The sequence below is a fragment of the Syngnathus leptorhynchus genome, chromosome 18 (genome assembly GCF_054491065.1).
Source record: "Syngnathus leptorhynchus isolate UIUO chromosome 18, UIUO_Slep, whole genome shotgun sequence".
Taxonomy (NCBI): Eukaryota; Metazoa; Chordata; class Actinopteri; order Syngnathiformes; family Syngnathidae; genus Syngnathus; species Syngnathus leptorhynchus.
In genome coordinates this window covers 7,716,517-7,738,891 of record NC_141212.1, presented here as the reverse complement: position 1 = coordinate 7,738,891, position 22,375 = coordinate 7,716,517, and the positions used below count along the sequence as shown (strand labels likewise).

General features: G+C 41.9%; 2 protein-coding genes across 11 annotated transcripts; one reads left to right on the top strand and one right to left on the bottom strand.

Annotated features, from left to right (window-relative positions):
* Positions 1-820: 820 nt before the first annotated feature.
* Positions 821-14,786, bottom strand: mia3 (MIA SH3 domain ER export factor 3). Of its 4 annotated transcripts, none has more exons than XM_085937089.1 (28): positions 14,540-14,783; positions 13,253-13,386; positions 11,668-11,754; positions 9,561-11,556; positions 9,109-9,441; positions 8,876-9,006; positions 7,059-7,190; positions 6,891-6,912; positions 6,722-6,810; positions 6,572-6,649; positions 6,382-6,492; positions 6,221-6,292; positions 6,013-6,117; positions 5,777-5,899; positions 5,613-5,700; positions 5,486-5,538; positions 5,321-5,411; positions 5,103-5,241; positions 4,869-5,031; positions 4,767-4,802; positions 4,607-4,674; positions 4,403-4,488; positions 4,161-4,274; positions 3,795-3,839; positions 3,673-3,719; positions 2,146-2,211; positions 1,349-1,736; positions 821-1,193 (listed from the first exon to the last, which is right to left on the bottom strand). In XM_085937089.1, the coding sequence occupies exons 1-28, from the start codon at positions 14,658-14,660 to the stop codon at positions 958-960; spliced, it is 5,154 nt and encodes a 1,717-aa protein (XP_085793215.1). In that variant the 5' UTR covers positions 14,661-14,783; the 3' UTR covers positions 821-957. The 4 variants fall into 4 exon arrangements, 3 of the variants coding, with proteins under 3 accessions (XP_085793215.1, XP_085793218.1, XP_085793216.1); XM_085937092.1 differs by lacking the exon at positions 14,540-14,783 and adding an exon at positions 14,195-14,500; XM_085937090.1 differs by lacking the exon at positions 2,146-2,211 and having other exon boundaries at positions 14,540-14,781.
* On the top strand, positions 8,362-21,601 carry taf1a (TATA box binding protein (TBP)-associated factor, RNA polymerase I, A). 7 transcript variants are annotated; one of them, XM_085937094.1, is made up of 12 exons: positions 8,362-8,627; positions 15,199-15,673; positions 15,767-15,930; positions 16,054-16,167; positions 16,238-16,436; positions 16,515-16,636; positions 16,733-16,891; positions 16,998-17,064; positions 17,132-17,255; positions 17,342-17,496; positions 18,754-18,884; positions 20,881-21,601. In XM_085937094.1, exons 2-11 carry the CDS (start codon positions 15,535-15,537, stop codon positions 18,867-18,869), a joined length of 1,359 nt encoding a protein of 452 aa, XP_085793220.1. In that variant the 5' UTR covers positions 8,362-8,627; positions 15,199-15,534; the 3' UTR covers positions 18,870-18,884; positions 20,881-21,601. The 7 variants fall into 7 exon arrangements, with proteins under 7 accessions (XP_085793220.1, XP_085793225.1, XP_085793221.1 ...); XM_085937096.1 differs by lacking the exon at positions 8,362-8,627 and having other exon boundaries at positions 12,781-15,364; positions 15,466-15,673; XM_085937099.1 differs by lacking the exon at positions 15,199-15,673.
* The last annotated feature ends 774 nt before the right edge of the window (positions 21,602-22,375 follow it).

The window sequence follows — 22,375 nt, the reverse complement described above, 5'->3', positions numbered from 1 at the left end:
TTCATATTTGATGTGACTAATAGTCCGAAAATTACGGTACTGAAAACATGCCAAGACCGAACTATATGTTCATTTCATTTTCATACCTACACTCTCCAAGAAGGCATCTTTTATGTGACCACTGCGAGTGTGCACATAATGGAAAGAAATCTTGTATTATAAATTATCATAGATAAATCTTGGCGGTAATTTGAAGTGACATTCATTTTTAGTAATTTCTTGAACTTTTTTTTTTGCCGATTTGAGCATCTTCAGTCACAGCAAAAAAAGTATTTGTTTAGAAAGGTAGGTAATCTGTACTTATTTGATAATGTAAGACCAACAATTTTTGCATATATATATATATATACACACATATATATATATATATATATATGTGTGTATATATATATATATATATATATATATACATACATACATATATATATATACATATATATATATGCATACACATTATATACATATATATATATATGCATACACATTATATACATATATTTATATACATATATACATATATATATATGCATACACATTATATACATATATTTATATACATATATACACATATATATATACGTATGCATACATACACTTATACGCATACATACACGTATACGCATACGTGCATACATACACGTATACGCATACATACACGTATACGCACGCACGTATACGCCTGCCCGCCCGCCCACACACCCACACAGACACAGACCCGCCCCCCTTTGACATATTGCACAGTAAGATGTTGAAAAAGAAGTTTCGAAGTGGAATTTTCCACAATGATTGATGTTTTGAATCAAGGACCATGTCTTCTAAATAGCATTTAATTTTTTATTTCAAGGCTGAAATATGAAAGTTGTGGTATATATGGACTTAATTGTTTAACATGACATGGTTGTGGGGAGTGTTCAAGTAAACTGCACCCGTCTGTGGCATTTTTCTTTTTTTTTTTTTTTAAGGCTCAACCATGGCCGGCCTTGCTGAGACCTGAGAGGCCTCCCGCTTTGGGGGTGGCCCTCCCGCCGAGCCACGAGGGGCACTGGCTGAAGGCTGACCCAAGGCTTCGCTGTGACCCGGATTGGGCGGTACAACCGGAGGCAGGTCCACCGGGGGCCCGCTGTGCTCGCGTGGTCCTGGGAAGTGCATGTCAGGAGGGAATGGTGGCCGTGGACCCATAAGCCCGCGCGGACCTGCAAAGGAGGCAGTAGGCTACAACAATGGCAGACTAAAACAGAAACTTATGGTTTGAATTATACTGCAGGTCGAGCATGCAGAATTGTTTACGTGCGTGTGTGTGTGTGTGTGTGTAAATCCAGTGAACAGGACACAAACTGTCAGAACCTACCATGTGGCATTGGCCCAAAATGATGAGCTGGAGGCGGACGGAACAGTGGTGGGGGAGGACCCCGAGGATGGATGACATGGCCTGGCCCTGGGTGGAATGAGTGTCCATTGGCGGGGTGGGGCCCAAAGTCTCCCCCCATCGGCCCGGACAGCGGGGTTCCGTTGGCAGTTAGCGGGGGCCCGAGAGGCCCATTTGGAGGACCATGGGGTCCAGGTGCTGGATGGTAGAGAGGTGGTCTCGAAGGTCTGTAGGTACCACCGGGTGGCAAACGGCTGTGAGGTCCTGTAAGGGAGGGTGGATCATGGAGTCCGGGACCAGGTGGCAGCGGTCCTTGACTCAAGGAGCCCGGCGAGTCCCTGATGGGTGATGCTAGAAAGGATCCGGGACCCTGAGAAAGACAACAAGCTTGCCGATTTGATGTACTCAAGGAACATTATTTTTCACTGTAGCTCCTCAAATAGTGGCCGGCAAGTTAGAGAGGTCCCGAGTTTATGACTGAGTTCTAATAGATGCTTGTGTTTTAAATTGTGTAATTGTATCAAAAACCTCCTTTAACTGAGACCACTACTCGAGAATACAGTAATCCCAATAAAAAGCCACAGCCAAATCACTTAACCCTCGAAACAACAAGCATGATAAATAGGAAAAATGAGCACCACAGTCATAAGACTAAGCTTGTTGTGGTTGTGTTACACGCAGTCAGGTGTTAAGCAAAACCTGGTTAAGGTTAGACAAGGGGTTGGGGCCTCTTGCATACCCCTTCACACTGAGACCAACAGACAGGCCTCTTTACTCACTGACTCCGCAGCCTCTTTGGAGGCCTCAGCCTCGCCTTTTGTGTGTGGATCTACTTCTTGAGTCTCCTTCACAGCAAGGACATGTACAAAAACAAGTCAAGGTAGGGACGGGTGCAAAAGTACACTTTCCTGATCTCGCTATCCTTAGAAGAGATTACAATTCTAATCTAACGATCCTAACAAACTGCTGTACTTTGTCTGCCAAAGGAGCCTCACTAGATTCACTATCCATTTATGAATTATCAATAATGGCAAACAACAAGGAGCTGAATGCGGAATTCCAGCAATCACCACTAAATAGCATGTAACGCAAACGTTCCTGTTTATCTTCAGACATGACTACCGTAATTTGCGGACTATAAATCGCGTTTTTTTTCATAGTTTGGGTGGGGGGGCGACTTATACTCAGGAGCGACTTATGTGGTTCTTTTTTTCAAAAACATTTACTTGATCATTAACACATTACTTACTAGTACAGTTGATCACCTCACATATTTTTATTACACTGAAAAAACGAATAAAGCAATTCACACTTCAAAGAACAATTTTCAAGTTCATGAAACAAATAAACAAAACAAAACAAAAAAAACTGAAAAAGAAATATAGTTATTTTCAAACTAAACTGAACGAGGGTGATTTAAATTGGCCGTGACGCAACAACTGGGAGGGGAAAGCGCTGTTTTTTTGAGTTTTTAAAAAGCACAGTCTGGTGAAGAAAATTTAGTGTGGTGATGTAAAAAAAAAAAAAAACCCTGTAGGGGCAGCAATGATATTTAGGATGCAAGCTCTGCTTGTGATGGACAGCATGCGAGCACACATCACAAGTCCGACGGCGCGCGTACGCGGCATTGTTTACACGATCGATGATCGATGTATTTTATGATTTGGAGTGACAGATGGTTTGGTAATATTGTTGCTATGATAGTTATTTGAAACATACTTTATATATCGTTCTATGGGTCTGTGGAATAATTAGACATGGAAATCACGAGTCCGCCGGCGCGCGGACGCGGCATTGTTTACACGATCGATAATCGATGTATTTTATGATTTGGAGTGACACAGATGGTTTGATAAACGTGTTATTTATGTAATAATCATTTGAATAACTCTGAATGTTACGTTAGGCCCGTTCTCAGCCTCTCGTTTGTGTATGTCACGTTAGCATACCGTATCGTTTAGCCTGTTGTTGCTGGTTCGTGTCTGTTTTTGGTGTTGGATTTTGACAAATACATTTGCCCCAAAAGTGCGACTTATATATGTTTTTTTTTCACGTTATTGTGCATTTTATGGGTGGTGCGACTTATACTACGGAGCGACTAATAGTTTGAAAATTACGGTCATTTAATTCCTATTACACAGTGTACACAAATGTAACAACATTAATAAACAGATTTCTTTGTGTTTGACACCCTTTCTTTCTCCCTCCAAAAGTATTCATATTTGATGTGTTATGACCATCCACATTATAATGATTAAACAAAACACACTAAGGGAAGGACTGTATGAAAATAATGTATGACTCACAGAACCATCCATGTTGGCAGGTGATGAACTGCGCGGGCCCGACATGTCTAACAAGGAGGAAAAAAGAAAAACGTTTGGCAATAGCTTACGTTAGAGGTTTACCAAGCAAAAGCAAGTCTTACCCATCCCAGGATAACGACTGTGTGGGTCTGATGGCGGGCGAGGACCTGAGGGGTGACAAAGAAATGATGCAGAGACGTGAGTGAAGAAGAAACCCACTGCAGTACATGAAGCTGTTCCTTATAGAGGGAAAGAGGAAAGAATTACAAGTTCTTCAAAAGTAAAATGAAACAAGCAAGTGGAAATCAGAACCCAAGTCTTCAAGGGTTAGGGTTAGGAAATGGAAGAGTTCAAGTTGAAGGTGCTCCAGGAGGACATGAACCAAAACGAAGAACTGAAGAGTGGGAAAGACCGAAAAGAATTTGAGGACGCGGCTCAAGAGCCGAGATGGTGGCTAAATCGTCGGCAAAGGAACCCAATGAACTCACCGTACGGATCAATTCTTCGCCCCACTGGGGCCGAGGGAGGGCGCCTGGGACCCTCAATCATTAATGGGGGGGATGGCGCCCCCCCACTCACTGGGGAGGGCCCGTATGAATCGCCTGTTGTGATCAAACCAGTCTTTCACGTGAGAGCAAAACAAATGCCTCCACTTTATAATTAAGCCTAAAGATGAGCTCCAGGCAATAAATAATAAAGCACTACGATGAGATGAGAAACATGCGCTCACCTTGGCGAGGACATGCAGCTTGTCCCGAGTTGGGTCTAAAGAGAGGCGCTCGTCGCTCATTCAGCTGTGAGGTCAGTGCAGCCAACCTGTGAGGGAGGACGCACTAAAAGTAGGTCAATTTTTTCCATGCTGCCATATTAACACTGCAAAAAAAAAAAAAAATCCTAATATAATTAATTTTTTCAGTCCATGGGGTCGACTAACTTTTCACGCAGCTTGGAAGATTCAAGCTTCTCTTGATTCAAAGCCCGCTCTGCGTTGCGAGCGTTCACCTGAAATAAATAAAATTCACAACACTAAACACGCATTCACCTGAAATAAATAAAATTCACGACATTAACCACGCAAGAGTTGTCCATCTTACCCAGTTAGAGTGAGTCTTGTTTTCCTGTTCTTTTATCTTAAAAACAAAAAATATCAACTCTTAGTGTGAAAATACAGCTCTTCTTAGATAGGTGAGTCTTACCTGCTCCTTATAGACTTCTTCAGTCTTCTTCATCTGGTCTTCCATCTCATTAATGCGCTGACGCAGAATCTTGACTTGCTCCTCGGCCTCCACGGCTTTGCCTCCCACCTCGGACAGCATGTCCTCTTTGCAGCGACGCACGAGCTCCTCTTTGGTGAGCCTCCTGCCGTGTCAGCGGAAGCGAAATGTTGAGAAAAGCTCGCCTTAAGTTGTCACACTGACATTCCAACTTACTGTTGCAGAGCGTTTTCCTTTTGCTGGTACATTTCCACCATGATTTCATTCTTCTGCTGGAGGACTTTGAATTGGCTTTCCACATGGCTCTTCTCACTTTTGAGCGTCGCAATGTTATGTTCGAGCTCCTGATGCTTTTCTGCGGCACAACAAGGTCGCACACTCTAGGACATTGTTCTCTGCAGTGACATTTCTAGCCGTTCCCGTGATCCAAGCACCTTCCAGAGCCTTTCTACTCTTTTCCTCCTGAAGCAGTTTGGACATGAAGCGGTCACGCTCCTCTTCGATCACCGTGAGTGTGGTCTGGACCTAGATTTTGACAATGATGGTCAAAACACTATTTGTAATTCTGCCAGAGCTGTGTTGATTTTGAGTCTTTTTACCCTGGAGACGTCCATCATCTGTTTGATCCAGTTCTTTACTGCAATCTTCTTATCTGTGCAAGCCATGACAATGACATTTAAACAACCGCATTAAAAAAACTAATTTGGAAAAAGTCAGTGGACTTACCAGGTGCTACTTCGCCATTCACCAATACCTTGCCGTTGCTTTTTTGCAACTCGCAGGTGTCAAGGTCTGCCAGGAGTTCGGACAAAACCTGTCATGAGCCGCGTTTTGTGTGAGCTGAAAATTTGATGCAATATCCCCTACTGGCATCTAACAAAAGTGCAGACCTCCACATTGTGATCTTTGAGCACCACGGAGTCCTCCAACTCTTTCTGAGCCTTCTGGAATACTTTAATCTGCTTGTTCAGCTCTGTGTGTTTGTCCTCCCAATCCTTTATGGTTCCTTTAAGCTAGAGGGAGGAAAAACAACAACAACAAAAAACATTCAGAATGCATCCACCATCTAAGGTTTGTCAGCAATTATGCTCACATTGTTTACAACTCGGACACAAAAAGTTCTTACATTTTTATTTTCTTCTTTAAGCCCCGCATACTCCTTTGCAAGAGATTTGTGCTGAACACTGCGTGCATCTTCACGGATCTTAGCCTCATCCAAGAGGACAGTCGTCTTTTTGGGGGGAGGGGGGGGGGGGGGGGGGAGGTACATGTTCCATTTACTAATAGACCTCTTGAAATCAATTGCGGTCAAAAGATTATGTGATCATTTGTACCTTAGCTAAAGCTTCCTGGGCTTTTTTTCTGCTCAGCTCGAGCTTCTCGTTTGACTTCTCCAATTTTTTAAGCTGTTCAAGACAGCAGTTTTCAGAGTGAAACGAACAAGACAGTTTATAATACATAAAAAATTTATGATAACCCCCAAAAAATAACACACCCGATTTCCAATTCGCAGTGAGTTTTCTTTTTCTTCATCAAGCAGTTTTTGGCAGGTCTTCTTTTCCTCTACCATGCGCTCATACCTTTTTTCAGCCTCCAAAATTTGACTCTACAAAAAGTAGAAAAATTGATTTAGAAGTACAATAATTATATATTTATAGCATCTAATATTGGGTGTAAAACACTACCTCCAATTTTTGCTGATTTTTTAATGCACAATTAACCGTCTCTGCAGAGTCCTTTTGGGTTTCTCTCAGCTCTTCAGTCTGTTTTAGGAGATATATACAAGACATAATGCTCTTTTGCTGAAGCATGTTACCATTTCACTTTAAGTTTACCTGTTTCTGGAGTTCATTCATTCGGGTCAGTGCGGCATTTTTCTCTCTTTTAAGTGCTTGGATTTGTTCGTCCAGTTGCTTTTCATCCACTTAAAGGAAATATATCAGTTAACCCAAAATGACTTCAATATTATCATTGTTTGACTTTCTTGTGAATAAAAAAACTTACCAAGATATTCTCTTCTTTTTACCTGCAAAGCAATTACTAAAGTCAGTGGTTTCTTGGCAACACAACCATGCTGAGAACACTAATTACTGTTCAGTGAGGTTATATTAAATGTAGTAAATATTGTACTGTACACACAGTGCTGAACACTAACGTTGGTTAAACACTTACCACTAGCACAGTTTTCCAGAAGAAAATGGTAAAGGTCAGTAAGCCGACCACACCAGTGATGATGACAGGCTGCCATGGACAGCCAAACAAGGTTTCCTCAGGCTTCCACTCTTCTGGCAATAGTGAAATCATCTGAGGGGACGCACGCGCGCACGCAGACACACACGCGCACGCACACACAATTTAGCGGACTAAAAAGAAGACTGGGGTGTAAAGGCCTGAAGAAGTGTGCTGAATATACGCCAAAGTAAATCATGAAACGCAACTGATAAACTGCACAGATAAAATGCCATCAAACTAAAAAGGGTTTGCCCCATTCCAAAAAACAATAATGAACGTTGGCTATGGTGCATATCTACGACCTAAAATAACAGAAGTGAGTAATTCAAGTTCCCCGTTGTGTAAATCATTAGCGAAGGAGGAGGGGTTGACCACGCTTAAGCAATTCCGATGCTTTTTAACACGTCACCACATCATCATCGTCATGGGCATAAGCTTTTTACAAAATACTTACATGTTGAAGTTCCTCTAGAAAAAACACGTATACATGCTCGAGTTCCATGAGAGGACGTCTTAGTAGCTTGTCGCTCTTTATTCCTTAAAATAAACCAAGTAAGCTAATTTGACATTTGCTAGCGAATGAACGGGTTAGATGAACATGGGACGTTAATGGTGCGACAAACCAAGCAACGTTGCAGGCCTACGTGTGTGAATTAAATACAAATGGATACAATGTGGAGAAAAATATTAAATGGAAAAGAGTGCAAAAAATGAAATGGGAAGCAGCAGTTGGGCTAACGGTAATTACAACCGAACACGTAGTGGGGAAGCTGGCAAGCAGACCTGGACAGGTTCTCTTCCGAAAAGCAACACAGACCCGAAGCAAGATTAGAATAAAACAAACAAATGTAGGTATATGAATGAGTGTCAAGATGTCTATCCATGCCAAAACAAGACTCTGCGTTTCTGCTAGCAACCAGATAAGCACCGGCTATGTTGAACTTCAGCCTTGCACTGCCAGTCAAAAAAAAAGGGGGGGGGGGGGGGGGGGGAATACGTGAGACGTTCATGATATCTCGAAACTTGGATATATATGGGTATATATTACTGTTACTTATTCAGTGCTCGTCTGTTCGTTTTTACTCTTTGTGCTATTTGATTGTATGTGTTGTGTACTGTCTCTAGTCACCGTGGGACGGTGGGAAACGTATTTTCGATCTCTGTGTGTCTTAACGTGAAGAAATTGACAATAAAGCGGACTTTGATCTCTCTCTCTCTCTCTCTCACCCCCCCCCCCCCCACACACACACACACACACACCTCCATAGCTGATCACATCTCGACAGAGTATACACAAAACCTAAAGATGCCGTCGCGGCGGGCGGGGGAATGCTCGCGAGTTGTCGAGGCTAACGTTCCCCGGCCACTCCTCCCCATATATAAAAAAAATATTTTCTCAACGGATTTACACGATTCACGAAAATGATACTTTCGACTGGAAAAAACACGGAAATCCACGGATCCGCGGAAAATTCTCATCCCTGATATACGAACGCACAGTTGCCACAGGTGAGACTAACTCTTCTTTGAATGTATTATTTGACATCACTGCACAACAGCAAAACATAATTGTTGTACCGTCTATGCTTAACTTGCTACTCAGATTTAAAAAGTACTTTTAGTGTGTTGTTACAAGTATGTCATTAAATGGTTCGTGAACTGACCAAACGGGGGATTACAAAATAATTGTATCCAAATCATGTTGTTCCTTTAGCGGCTTCAAAGCAAACAAACATATTTTTCGCTTCATCACTTACAAGAACAGTCCACTCTACAACTTTTGCCTTGACAACTGTAGCAGCACAGCCCAGAAACGTGATCACGTCTGAGAGCAATCCCACTTCTTTCTCAGGAAATTCAGACAGAGGCTCGATGGATTCCAAAAACCCTTATATATATATATATATTGAAAAAAAAAAAAAAAATTAGACAGTGTTTCAAAGACAAACTCTAACACAAAATTCCTCTTGAAGTTGTTTGGATGACCAACCTGAGGATGCGTGCTCCACTTCCCCAAGGCCCTTGTCCAAGGAACTCTCCAAAGCAGCTTGAGGAAACTTCTGCAACTCCTCTGACACGCTCAAACTTGGCTGGTTTTCTTTGTTTTTATTGAAGTGTCCGCAATCTTCCCCCACATTCATATCCGTATGCTCTTCGTCCAAGCTGATCTCCGGTTCTCTATCAATTCCTGCGGGGTCTTTCTCAAGATCGTTTACCGTACGGTCATCATCTCTCTCCAACAATGACATGTTGGGGTTTTTCTCGACTTCATCAATGTGAGGCAAATCATCTTTGCTGCTCAGGTCTGGTTTGTTTGCAATGACTGAAAAACAAAACATGGACACTTTAGAATGGAGTTAAGGCAAGTGAGTATTGAACCTTTCTTGCGTATAATGACAAATATAATCCCCCAAAAAAACAAAGTAAAAAATACATGCATACCCTGGTCATTATTAACTTCTATCTTCTCTTCCGCCAAAGTTGTGCTGTCGCTTGCTGGAGAATATTTCTGTCTTAGACTAAATGCCAGCTCCTGGAAGTCATCCAGTATTTGTGTTTCGTCATCTATCAGATCCATCTGCTGCTCATCGTCGTATTTTGAGTGCCGACTATCCAGAATTTTCTCAATTTCATCTAGGATGGTATTTTCCGAAGTTTCAAAGATGTCCTCAAGTCCCTCTTCGAGGTCTTGCACCGTCCCTGAATGTGCAAGACGAGTAGCTTGTAACTCAGTGTCCATGTCGGAGAACATGGACTCCACTTTGTAGAGATTCTTGAGTCCCAGAAATTTCTGGAAACGCAGCATCTTTTCTTCAGTGTAATAACCCTGCAGCAGAGTGAGCCTCAGGACGCTGTCGCTGTAGACTGGCTCAGGACTCGAGGTAACGTGTGGACGTGTCGGTGAGGCGTTCACAGCGTCTGTGTCGTACGACTGAGAGAACAAAAGTGCATTTTCATCTTCAAATAGGTCTTCTCTTTTCTCATATTTATTCTCATCCATGTCCGTGTTCTTCTCCGTCACATGAAGCGATTCATCATTAATACGTGGCTCTTGGGGCAGGGCATCATCTCTCGCTGCTTTATCATTCAGCTCGCTAAATGACTCAATCTCCTCTAAAGGCACCTCTCTGGTTTTTTCAGGAAGGATTAATTCTTCACTTATTTCACTTTTGTTTTCACGGGACGCTTCTTTCAAGTCATCCTCCACTACAATGCTGTTATGTTTTTCTTCATCGTCGGTCACCACTTTCTCCAAACTATATCCATCTGGTAATTTCGCTTGGGCTACCCTGTGCAATACAGAATCAAATGTATGTACTGTTTCATCAGTAGGTTTCGGCTGTTCAGCTCGAGTTTCCTCATGTTTATTTGCTAGACCACCAGCATCATCATCTTCAAGATCAAACAATAGTTCCTCAACCACTGTTTCGCTTGGATCAAGAGAATCAGGTGTATCTGTAAGGATTTGATCGGAGTTCTCTGGCTCTGTGTGATCTCCAGGATCTTCGGAATGAGTATCTAGTGACCCTGGATGGAATACTAGGTTCTCTGGCTCCTCAATTTCTGTAGGAAGTTCTAAATTAGAATCAGGTGAATCTCCAACTGGATGAACATTTTCTGGTGCTGCGTCTTTTGGTGGTTCCTCATGACTAAAAAATGTTTCATCCTCTGAGTCTTCTTCTGAATTTATTTCTTCATTAGAAACACCATCACCAAAAAAATTTGATACAACCTTATCATCAGGTTTTGATTTGTCATCCTGTGCAACCATGTATGTGTCAGCTTTTCTTGCTGAAGAAGAAAGCAACAGAGTTGGTTTTGCCTCATAGGTATCACCATGTTGATCAGAATGATCTTCAAGAAATTCATTATTCTCGTGTTCATAAGGCGTAACTTTCGTGGTGGCTTCAGCATCTGTGCTGACAGCATCAAAAGTTGATCCAAAGGTTGTTTTTAACTCAGAGATTGGCTCCTCTTGAGAAGTTGGTGTTGTAACAGGATCATTTTCGGGTAGCGATTCTTCCTTGTGTTCTTTGTGAACATCTCGCTTCTCTGACTCTGCATCTTCAAGAAAAATGTCTTTGGTGGTTATTTGCTCATTCATTCCGTCATCAGCAGCATAGTCAGTGTCGTCGGGTGTAACTTCTGTATCAGGTAGTTTTTCTTTATGAGATTCTTTTTCCATATCAAGTTGAAGAAAAGAGGCACTTTGATTATCTGTGGCCCTACCAATTTCATCAGCTTCTATTTCACTGTCATTCATCGCCTCCTCCTCTGGTCGGTTTGTGTCTTTCGCAGTATCCTCTGGCACTTGGGTTTTGTCAAAATTCTGTTCATTTTCAAAATAATTCTTCACTGTTGGAAAACCCAACAGTGAATCTATCTCATAATTGTCAAATTGGTCAAATCCTGTGTCGAAGCAGACAAAATCCGTTTGCTGTGAAGCAGACAGAAGAAAATGGATTTGATGCATCAAGCTTTTTAAACAAACTCAAATGCACATCATGTAAAAAAATATAGTGAATAGTTCAATCTTAACATCTTGTACCTCTGTTGGAACTTCAACTTCTTCATCTGTATAAACATGGTTGACAGCCAACAGGTCCATTGGGAAATAACCAAATTGACTTCCAACCTGTGACAAAGAGGTGCAGCCATGAATTGACGGATTTCTGGTTTAAATTCCCTCCCTCCCTGCTTCTCCGGCGGCAGAAGCTTTAGGAGGGACGGTCAGACTTTCCTCTCCCCAGCCACTTTGTCCAGCTCATCCCGGGGGATCCCAAGGCATTCCCGGGCCAGCCGAGAGACATAGTCTCTCCAGCACGTCCTGGGTCATCCCCGGGGTCTCCCGTTGGTGGAACATGCCCTGAAAACCTCCCCGGGGAGCCGTCCAGTAGGCATCCTAATGAGATGCCCGAGCCACCTCATCTGGCTCCTCTCAACGTGGAGGAGCACCGGCTCGACTTTTGAGTCCCTCACAGATGACCGAGCTCCTCACCCTATCTATAAAGGAGAGCCCGGACACCCCGCGGAGGAAACTCATTTCGGCCGCTTGTATCCGGGATCTTGTTCTTTCCGTCACGACCCATAGCTCGTGTCCATACGGCCACAGCTCCGGTCGGCTGCCTCAACAATGGAGAAACGGAACACGGTCCACTCTGACTCAATGTCCCCTGCCTTCACCGGAATGTGGAAAAAGCTCTGCCGGAGGTGAGAGTTGAATTTCTTTCTGACAGGGGATTCTGCCAGATGTCCCCAGCAGACCCTCACAGTATGTTTGGATCTGCCAGGTCGGACCGGCATCTTCCCCCACCATCTGAGCCAACCCACCACCAGGTGGTGATCGGTTGACAACTCTGCCGCTCTCTTCACCAAAGTGTCCAAAACATGCGGCCGCAAACCTGATGACAGTACTACAAAGTCGATCATTGAAATGTGGCAGAGGGTGTCCTGGTGCCAGGTGCACACATGGACACCCTTATGTTTGAACATGGTGCTCATTATGGACAACATGTCAATCACAGAAGTCCAGTAATAGAACACCGCTCGCGTTCAGATCAGGGGGGGGGGGGCAATCCTCCTAATCACGTCCTTCAAAGTCTCACTGTCATTATCCACGTGAGCATTGAAGTCCCCTAGCAGTACGATGGAGTCCCCAGAAGGAGCACTCTCCAGCACTTTTTCCAAGGACTTCAAGAAGGGTGGGTACTCTGAGCTACCTTTTGGTGCATAGACACAGACAGCAGTTAGGACCTGCCGCCCTACCTGAAGGCGGCCTCTCGTTCACTGGGGTGAACTCCAATGTGCAGGTGCCTAGCCAGGGGCAAAACGTATGCCCACACCTGCTCTGCGCCTTTCACCGTGGGTAACTCCAGAGTGAAAGAGAGTCCAGCTCCTCTCAAGAGGACTTGTACCCAAAGTACACCCAAACTGTGAGTGGAGGCATGTCTAGTCGGAACTTTTCTGCCTCGCACACCAGCTCGGGCTCCTTTCCTGCCAGAGAGGTGACATTCCAATGTCACAAAATTGGGCCTTTGGTCGCTGCCCAGCTCACTCTACACCCTTTGGCCCCTCCCACAGGTGGTAAGCCCATAGGAAGAGTCAAATTTAATCATAAAGTAGAATGTACTCACACTCCCGGCCCACATGTCAGCCCTTCTGCCGGACAATTTGTAGTATACATAGACAGTTTCTGATTTCTTGAATGACAAGAACCGACAGTCCGGTCCTGAGAAATCTTCCACTGCTTTTCCACGGCATAGAAGCACTAAAAAAAGAAAACACAGAGTCAGTGGCCTAGTAGTACAGTGTTTGCCCTGAGACTGGAAGGTTGTGGGTTCAAACCCCGGCCAGGTCATACCAAAGACTATAAAAATGGAACCCATTGCCTCCCTGCTTAGCACTCAGCATTAAGGGTTGGAATTGGGGGGTTAGATCACCAAATGATTCCCGAGCGCGGCACCGCTGCTGCTCACTGCTCCCCTCTCCCCCAGGGGATGAATCAAAATCACATGGGGATGGGTTAAATGCAGAGGACAAATTTCACCACACCTAGATGTGTGTGTGTGTGCCGATGATCATTGGGACTTTTTAAAAACTATTTATGCATATCTCAATCCTCATCTAATTCCTTGGGAATGAAACAAATGAAAATTTCATCCATCACATTGGTAAAACTATGACTTAGTTTGTAAGCAGTCAATAATAATTTTACCAAGATCCCTGCAGAAAATGTCATTTTTTGAAAAGATGCATTTTAGCCTGTGTCAACGCTTCAGATAGACCCTGCATATCAGGTTAGGGATCTCTTCTAAGCTTCTGTGTTTTTAGAACTGGGACAGTGATTTCTGAGATCTCCATTAACATTCTAAGTTTGTGAACGGCTAGTTGATGTTTAAACTGCTTCTGTACACTTAAATATATAAATCATTAGAATGTTTTCAAACACAGCTTAATTTCGTTGTTTTTTTTTCTCTGCTGAATTTTATTTTGTTACGCTAACAACTAATACATGAAGAAAGTTAACGCGGGTACGCCTAATAACATCGTTCAAAAGAAAACCAAATATTGCTTACATTAGCTGCAGTTACTCTACGTGTGCCCATGTATTTGTTATTTGTTTATAGTCCTATTAGCAGTTAGCCGCTAACGCAGGCCGGAGCCATCAGGAAACCGGCCAACGAAGGATGCAAGTAACCTTTACCAGGGATCAGCAAACATTCACTTGATCGAACTGGCCAACATTTGCAATGTCGTCACAGAGATAAAACAACATCCGACCGTGTTATCACAGTCGCAAAAAATCGGCTGTCGAGGTCAATAGATAAGGCTCAGTTTATGGCTAGCTGCTTTGGGATGGATGAAAGAGGCATGCCGGAGGTTCTGGTTAACTATCATCAGAAAAAAAAAAAAAAACTTACAGCTACACTCCTCGTCGGCACATCTCTTAAAATCGGAAAATCGCTTCTCCAAGGCGGCGGTTGAGATAAAATTAAATAAAAGTAATAAAAAGCCTTTCCGGTAAAAGTGTTTTGCTGCCATGCTGGCAGGTTTGAGTGGTGAGTAGGACTACTGAAGTGGGAGGCGACACGTCAGCAAGCAGATTAGATTCGGCTGGGTGTAGGCAACACGGGTCCGTTTTCATTGCATGCTGCCCGGTTTCACTTTGGATTCTTTAGTTGCTCACATATGAGGCAACGAGTACCCCAAGGGCACATTGTTTTGAGATTGACCCATCTGTGGGATGTTTAACAGGCTGGTACAGCAGACTAATGCACCTTGTTACGTAACAATCCCTTACCGATGGTTGATCACATTCTTCGAAATACTTGTTTACACAAGTCAATAATATACCTTCTTTCATTTAAAAAAAATCCTTACTGTTACCAATCTTGTCCCCTACCTGAAATAAACTCCAAATTAATTTTATAATAATCTTATAAATCCTTCATTGTGATCTGTTTTTCAGACACCGGTATATCATAAAGATCATTGATACCAAGAGAATTAATTAAGATGTTGCAGCAGTTATTTAATTAAGCAGTAGAGGAAATAATATATTATTTGTGTGTCCTACAAGTGACCAGTAGAGGGCAGCATCGCGCAGCATGAACCTTTATCTGGCAAAACAAAGCAAAAGAAGAAAAACCTCACGCGCAATAGAAACATTGCCATGTGGAGCTTTATTTTCAACAACTATAAACTTTCTAACCTAGAAATTGACTTGAAATTCCAAGACCACACAGGTAGGAGCCAATCCCATCATAAAATCACTTTCTGTTATCAGAACTGAGATTGTAACCAGTGCGCCACCTTAACACCTGCATGAGTATATTTTAACCCTCAGGCGGAGGCACTGCAAGCAAAAAAATAAAAGGGATATTTATCAGCAAGAACAATAACAACAGTGCTTACAATGGACGATCTGGAAAATGAGCTTTGGTCTCATGTGCAGTCTCCTGTACTGTTTGATGAGTACAACGATTCATCAGAGAACATAGTGACAAAAAAGCAGAAAAAATCAAAGCTTCCACTGGCAGAGGCATTTCTTGTTGGTGAGCAGAACACTGTATGCATACCATCAAAAAAATGGACTATTCTGAGTGTGAGTTGATAATGCAATAGAGTCGTTCTTCCCGTCATTTCAGAGACAGCAAAGGAAACAGGCTTCCATCGGACCACAAGGCTTTGTCTCCAGAGAATCAGAGAGGCAATGCTGCATCACAGATGGCAGGAGGCTGCAGAATATATGGCATGTTACCCCCAACAGTTGGAGGACACAACTGCTGGCCCTGGGAAGCACTACAAAGAGGTACTTAAATAACTTTTAGGGCTTTTAGAAAACCACAAACTAGGACTAACAAATGCAAAAAAAAAAAAAAGAATGTGACTAACTCGTCTAAAGAAATAGTAATGAAGACTTTTTGCTTTTCAGATGATTTGGAGAATTACTATTGAAATCCTTCATCATCACCCTAACTCAAAGATGGAGGACTATAATATAATTTATGAGCAAATGAAACATTCAGGATTCAAACATTACCTGATGGTACAGCAACATCATCACCATGTGAATGCATCATTCTTCTGTAGTGTACTGAAATTGTCTGTCTTTCTAGATCTGCTTGGAACATTCCTTCCATCTGCTTCTCCACGGTCAAATTGAGAATGCAAAGCGTCACCTCTCCATTGCTGAAAGTTGGAGGCATGGTCAAGAGACTACACATCAGTATCAGAGGAGTCAATTGATCCAGGCCTACAGTGGTTTGCTGGATTACGTAATCTGGTGTAATAAGAAAAATGCACCCTCTAAGACGAGTAAGACAACACTGTATAGCGTTGGGCTCCATTCTACATAAGACCCCGAATAAATTAAGGTTGTTTTGTGTTTTCAAGGTTCGACAAACGCTGGAAACAACCAAGACATGCACTACGACTTTAGACAAGCTTCTGTCAATCTGAAGGAGATTTTAAAATATCCTGGTGTCTGGGATCCCTTCATACTGAGTTACGTCGAGGTAAACAAATTCCATTATCTCCAATGAGATTGCAATTGTAAATCTCAAAATTGCTTCATTTTAATCTTGTTCATGTGAAAATTTTTTGGGGGACAGATGCTTGAATTCTATGACGCTCATGATGAAGCCAAGAAAGTCTTGGATATGTATGCATATGACAGCACGTTCCCTTCAAATCCAAACGCACATGTCTATCTTTACCGGTACTTGCAGAGACACAATGCACCGGCGAGAAAATTGATGAAAGTTTTAAAGGTATGCCACAGTGTGATCAGGGGTTCTTTTCAGCAGATTTACAAGGAAGCTCAAAGCAACACTAGGCTGACTATTTTGTATGCAAATTTCCTTTTTCATATCTTAGGTCCTCCATCATTTAGTTCCAAGCCATGAGCTGATGTTAGACTACAGTTCCATCCTGCTTCTGTCAGGTATATTTTGACATGAACAGACAAAACATGAAACACACCTATGATGTCATTTTTTTTATTGTGTCAGAAAAACCAGGAGACATAAAGAAGGCTCTTGGGGTTCTCCTTGACATGCTTGACTATGCCTGCTGGAGGACGAGCCTGGATGCGTGGAAATGTTTAAAAGACGTTATTGACAAATTACAGTTACAGTATGCCATTTTTTTATAAAGATGTTCAATTTACCAAATGCCAATTTGGGCTCCATCGCTCATCACCATCGTGTGTGTCAAAATAGAGACGACTGGAAGGACGTTGTTGCTGAGCAGATGACAGCGAGAAAAGAGTGGTGGTCCGCAATGCACTTCACAAGGTTCCACGCAAGTGAGGATGCCGTGCAAAGACCCCAACTGATGGAAGTGAAGGCATCACTCACCAAGATCCTTTGTCCAGGTGAGAAAATGTCATGGTATCTATTTTTCAAGCCTTGTGCTTGCAACTACGTTGAAGACCAAAGTCAACTTTATGGTCAAAACTAATTTCCTCTAGGATATCAAAATAGTGTGATGAGTAAATAAAAAAGATGAAACGTTGAACATTTGCAATATGTTTAAATGAATTTAAAAAAAACACAAAAAAACGATTTATACTTTGTCTTTGTTGTACAGATCAGTGTTATTTATATACTTCCAGAAATGAAGCTCACGTACCCTGCTGGACAAATAACCAGGGATTGGAGAACCTGAAGTTGACAAATTATTTTAATCTGTCTGCGCTGTCTGCTGAAGTTATTTTTGATACAGTTTTTCTCCACATGGGGTCGCCCTAGCACTATACGTATTTTCCTTGAATAAGTGGTTTAAATGGCCACCTTTTCTGGACAGAAAGCACATTTGGCTCTTAGCCAGCCCTCATGGGTATTTTAAGGTTTTTTTTTGTAACATTTTGTTGGAAATCTTCCTCGGTCCTCAGCTGACTTTTGCCGTACCACTGATGCTACAAGTCCACGTGTACCCACACAACACAGCCTCTGTTAGATCTGTTGTCATGAGAGATTACTCAACCAGCACAGACCTCACAACAACCCAGTGTGCTTTAATTTGGACAAGCATGACAGATTGTCGACAGCACCATGTGTGGAGTAACAATAATGTATTTTGTAGTGCATCCAAAATATGTGTGTATCTTATTATATTATTATATCTTATTATATTATTATATATATATTATTATATTATATATTACAACATTAGTCATGCCTTCTTAACATTATGTTTACTCCTCTGGGTCCTTTGCACCAAACCATGAAATAGTCAGTATGCCAATTTAATAAAAGAAAGTGTTTTGTAATGATTCTGCTTACTTGATTAGGCTTGCTACAATGTTGGCTGTGTGCGTGCGTGTGTGCTGCTTTGCAGTCATTACATAAACCAAAAGCCCAAAGCACTTGCCTGACTATAGAAGCAGCTGCTGAAGAGATCTGGGGGATATACATAAGTCGCATGTCATTTGAAAACTCTTATATTTGTCTTAGAGACTGGAGGTTCCCACTGTAATTTTTGAAATTATAGCAGGTTTCAAGGTGACTTTGATAACAAAAAATGTTAAGGAATATGTTTAGTTCATTGCGTAGTCTAGAAAGGCACTGCATATTTCTTTGTTGTGCCAGTTTGACATTAATTGAATTCTCCCCTCTTCGCCTCCTTGCAGTTCCACCTCATCTTCTTGACATAGAAGTACAAAAAAAAAACCACAGACAGCAGTATGTACTCAGAGTCTTGCTTGGCTCGCCCCAGTGTATTTGTAACCTCAAATCCAGACTGTGACAGCACAACTCAGCAGTAAGTGGACGACGTTTTAAGTCTTGTACGTTAAGGGAGTGCAGAGTGTTAAAGAAGATGAGGAGGGTGAAAAGCTCTTAATTCAGCTTTGCATCTGGTGCTTAACATACTGATGTGCTTGGCAGTGCTGCAGTCTACAAAGGCGAATGGGAAAACATTAGGCTGCGACCAGAATCTTCAAAATGCTGGAGAAGATCAAACCAGGAAACTCAAATCAAACAAAAAACATCAAAAGTTGGAATTACAAAAGAGTCAAATTACGTTTTATAATTACATTGCTCTAGTGCAATTATTCCATGTGTGATGAATATATCCTGACAATGATGGCCCTTTTGGACAGTTTAACAAAAGCTTTCAACACAGTGAGTACTGGCAGATGCTAAAACAAAATTCCTTGAGGGCAGATGTGTCTTGTGGAACTTTAGGGAGGAGGAGAGAGAAAAAATCCAAAAGTATCCCCCCCTGTACAGTGAAGTTGAAAATTGACAACTGCATAAGCTTTGTTCTCCAAGTGCAAAAAAAAAAAAAAAGCTTTCAAAAATGCATTGGCGGAATAATGACTGAGCTGCTTTTTGGGGAGCTCAACTGTGGATGATATATTTTTTGGAATGATGAACATGCTTAAAAATGCCACCTATTAGTATCTCAAAATTGACCATTACAATCTTTGAAAAGGTACTATGGGCATATAGGTTGTGCTACTAAACTCTTGATGTTGTAGTAAAGAAATATTGAAGATTTATAGTCCAAACAATGCGCTAGCTTACAGCAGAGTGGACAAACATTGCATTGCTGCGCATTAGTGGAGTGACTGAAATGCAAAGTGGCTCAGCCGACAGTGCTCAACCTCAGGCTCAGGGATGTAATTTATTGCATGATAAATGGCAATCCAAATCTTGTGACTTTGTGTCAAACTCTGTGAATGTACTATAAACTAGAGCACACGGAGGGAGGGGAAATGATGTAAAAAATTGAAGAAGGAAAGAGAAGAGAATTCCAGGTTGAGATGAATTATTAAGACAACACAAGCATCCAGATTGGTCCCACACCAGGAAGTTAGTTCGTTAGTTTCTCAATTTATTAGAATTTTGTGAAATATGCTGTAACCCGGCTACCATTTTGTAATACATCCACCGTCACTGTGCCTTTCCTGTACTTCTGGTGAAGCACGTGTGACCTGATCCTCGCGGTCATAGTCGGAAATTAAATGGTTGAAAAATGTTATGCATTTTGAATGAATGTGGGAGTGTGTTTTTCCGCTCATCTTTTTTCCTCTATGAACTCTCCATTTGTCATGATATTTAAGTGCTTCTCTGCTCCATGATGTATGCAATCTAAGATATATGATGGTAACTCCTGCAATTATTTCTAATTGTTCCTGCTCTTGGCCCTCTATTTCGATATTCCAACAGCACCGCATCCAAGAAAAACAACAAATCAGAGACTGAAAGCATGACTGAGGCAGTATCGATCACCGCCCAAACATGCTGACCTCTCTTCATGGGCTTCAGCAACTTTACTAAAACTATAGCCACCTCCCTTGAAATATAAGGAAGTTTAGGATTCAGGAGGATGCAGACTTAGCAAAATTAATGCCTGACAATTAAATTTATCGTCTCTGTTTTTATTTTATTTTTTTGTGGTACATTCCAAAAAAAAAAAAAAAAAATTCAACCAATATTTTGCATTCTCGTAACACTATCATGAATGACGTTTGCTACCAAAGTAGCAACCGTGGTTCAACCTGGTTATTATGACGTGAGGCATCATGCAAAATTGCCAAGCAGCTGTTGGTTTTTGATAACAACCCACCTGATTTAGAGTTGATTGCAAAGCTGCCAACACGTGAGTCAATCCTTTGACCTTCCAGTGATTCTGTCTAATGGTCAGTTTTCATTGCCTGACCGCAATCAAAATGCTGCTCCTTTGTGCCAGCTTTGGTCTATACCAGCTTTTAAATGTGTTGTTTGTGTTTCTTTGTCTCGATGTGTGATAGGTCAGATTAACCGGTGGCGGGATGAATGACAGCATTAACCAAAGGACAATGCGAGCATGGGACAAAAGGCCTTTCATGACCTGTCTGACAGCTTGTGGCGTTGATGTCATCCTCTGACTCAGGGCGTTGCCGCCGTCTCTCTCACGCTGATCGATCGGATAGATGACATCACCGAGTGACACACCTCTCTCTTCTTCTGTCTGCATTCTTTTTTTTCCTCGACTTTTCTTGGGTCAGTAATAACCTCATTAGCTTTTCATGTATTGTAGGCTTCTGTTCTGTCAGGGAAAAAAAAGAAAATTCAAGGAGACCCAGGAGACTCTGATATGCTCTTTGAGGAGTATTTAAACTTTAAAAGAATATAATGATAATAATTATCACTATTTGTCTTTGCTATCAGAATGATGAATATTAAATAAGAGGCAGGATGTACCTCAGAAGAATAAATACTTGAATCACTTGTGCATTGGGGTCAAGTTAGGAACGTTCTCGTCGCGACCCTGTTAATCCGTAAGGAGACCAATCCTAACATTACACGCCAAAACAGTCCAACCAATCTTTGGGCGGTAAAAGAATAAACACTTGGCCCATTGAATATTCGTGTGAGTGTGGAGAGGGCATCCAGCATATCCTCCGAGCGTGCAGAGCACCCTAGAATGGTTGGCTGTTGGGCGTGACAAGCTAAAAAATTTTAAAATAAAATAAAAACGTGTGCATTGACTGACAGTCGTGGTTTAATACACAAACAGACAAAACTCAACATCAATCCCACCTATGTAAATAGTTTCAACAAAAACAAAATTAGTTTTGTCAAATTACTTTTCCAAAGACACACAATGAGTGAACTCTTATGTCCAATAATAATCAGGAGATTTACACAAAGGTTTTTCCAATTAAAAGGCAAGTGACCTAATTTTTTCTTTCAGTTACTTTTGATTGTTGATGGCCATTAGAGACATTTTAATGATTTTTTATGTTTTTATAAACTAAAAACAGGTTTGATTTTTATGCAGTATGTCCAGTGCCAAATGTGGAAACACACTTGTTACTCACAAAAGACTTTTCTTTGTGCTATTCCATGCACCTGCTGTCCTCCATCCTCCATCTCTGTCACGGGAAGTGAAGCGTTTCACATTTCTTGACAGCTTGTTTCGAATTTCCTGGGGAGTTAGCTTGAACAGAAAGAACACAGAGGCTTGCTGAGACACCAGAACAAGACCAAAGACAGCCTATCAAAGTCACTGAATCACACTTTGCAAGTTATACAAAATATTTTGTGGTACGCCAGTGTTGCAATGGTGCTATATATCGTGCCCAGCATCAATTTGCAATCACAAGGCCGATTCGCAACCGGTGACCCCCTGTCCGAGAAACAGTTGCTATTTACACGCGACTAACAACGGCTGCTTGGGGTGTCATTGTTATTTATATTTAAGCCGTGTGTTTGTGTCAGAGGTGGAAGGCAGCGAGTATTTACTGATGAGCTGGTCCATTG

Bases quoted from the DNA above. Each gene is read 5' to 3' on its own strand.
- mia3 (XM_085937089.1), bottom strand. From the start codon at position 14,660: ATGGCAGCAAAACACTTTTACCGGAAAGGCTTTTTATTACTTTTATTT. The intron at 6,118-6,220 runs GTACAAATGATC...CCCCCCAAAAAG, and splicing joins CCCAGGAAGCTTTAGCTAAG to ACGACTGTCCTCTTGGATGA. The intron at 4,275-4,402 runs GTGAGCGCATGT...TGATCACAACAG, and splicing joins AGCTGCATGTCCTCGCCAAG to GCGATTCATACGGGCCCTCC.
- taf1a (XM_085937094.1), top strand. From the start codon at position 15,535: ATGGACGATCTGGAAAATGAGCTTTGGTCTCATGTGCAGTCTCCTGTA. The intron at 15,674-15,766 runs GTGAGCAGAACA...CCGTCATTTCAG, and splicing joins GGCAGAGGCATTTCTTGTTG to AGACAGCAAAGGAAACAGGC. The intron at 17,065-17,131 runs GTATATTTTGAC...TTATTGTGTCAG, and splicing joins TTCCATCCTGCTTCTGTCAG to AAAAACCAGGAGACATAAAG.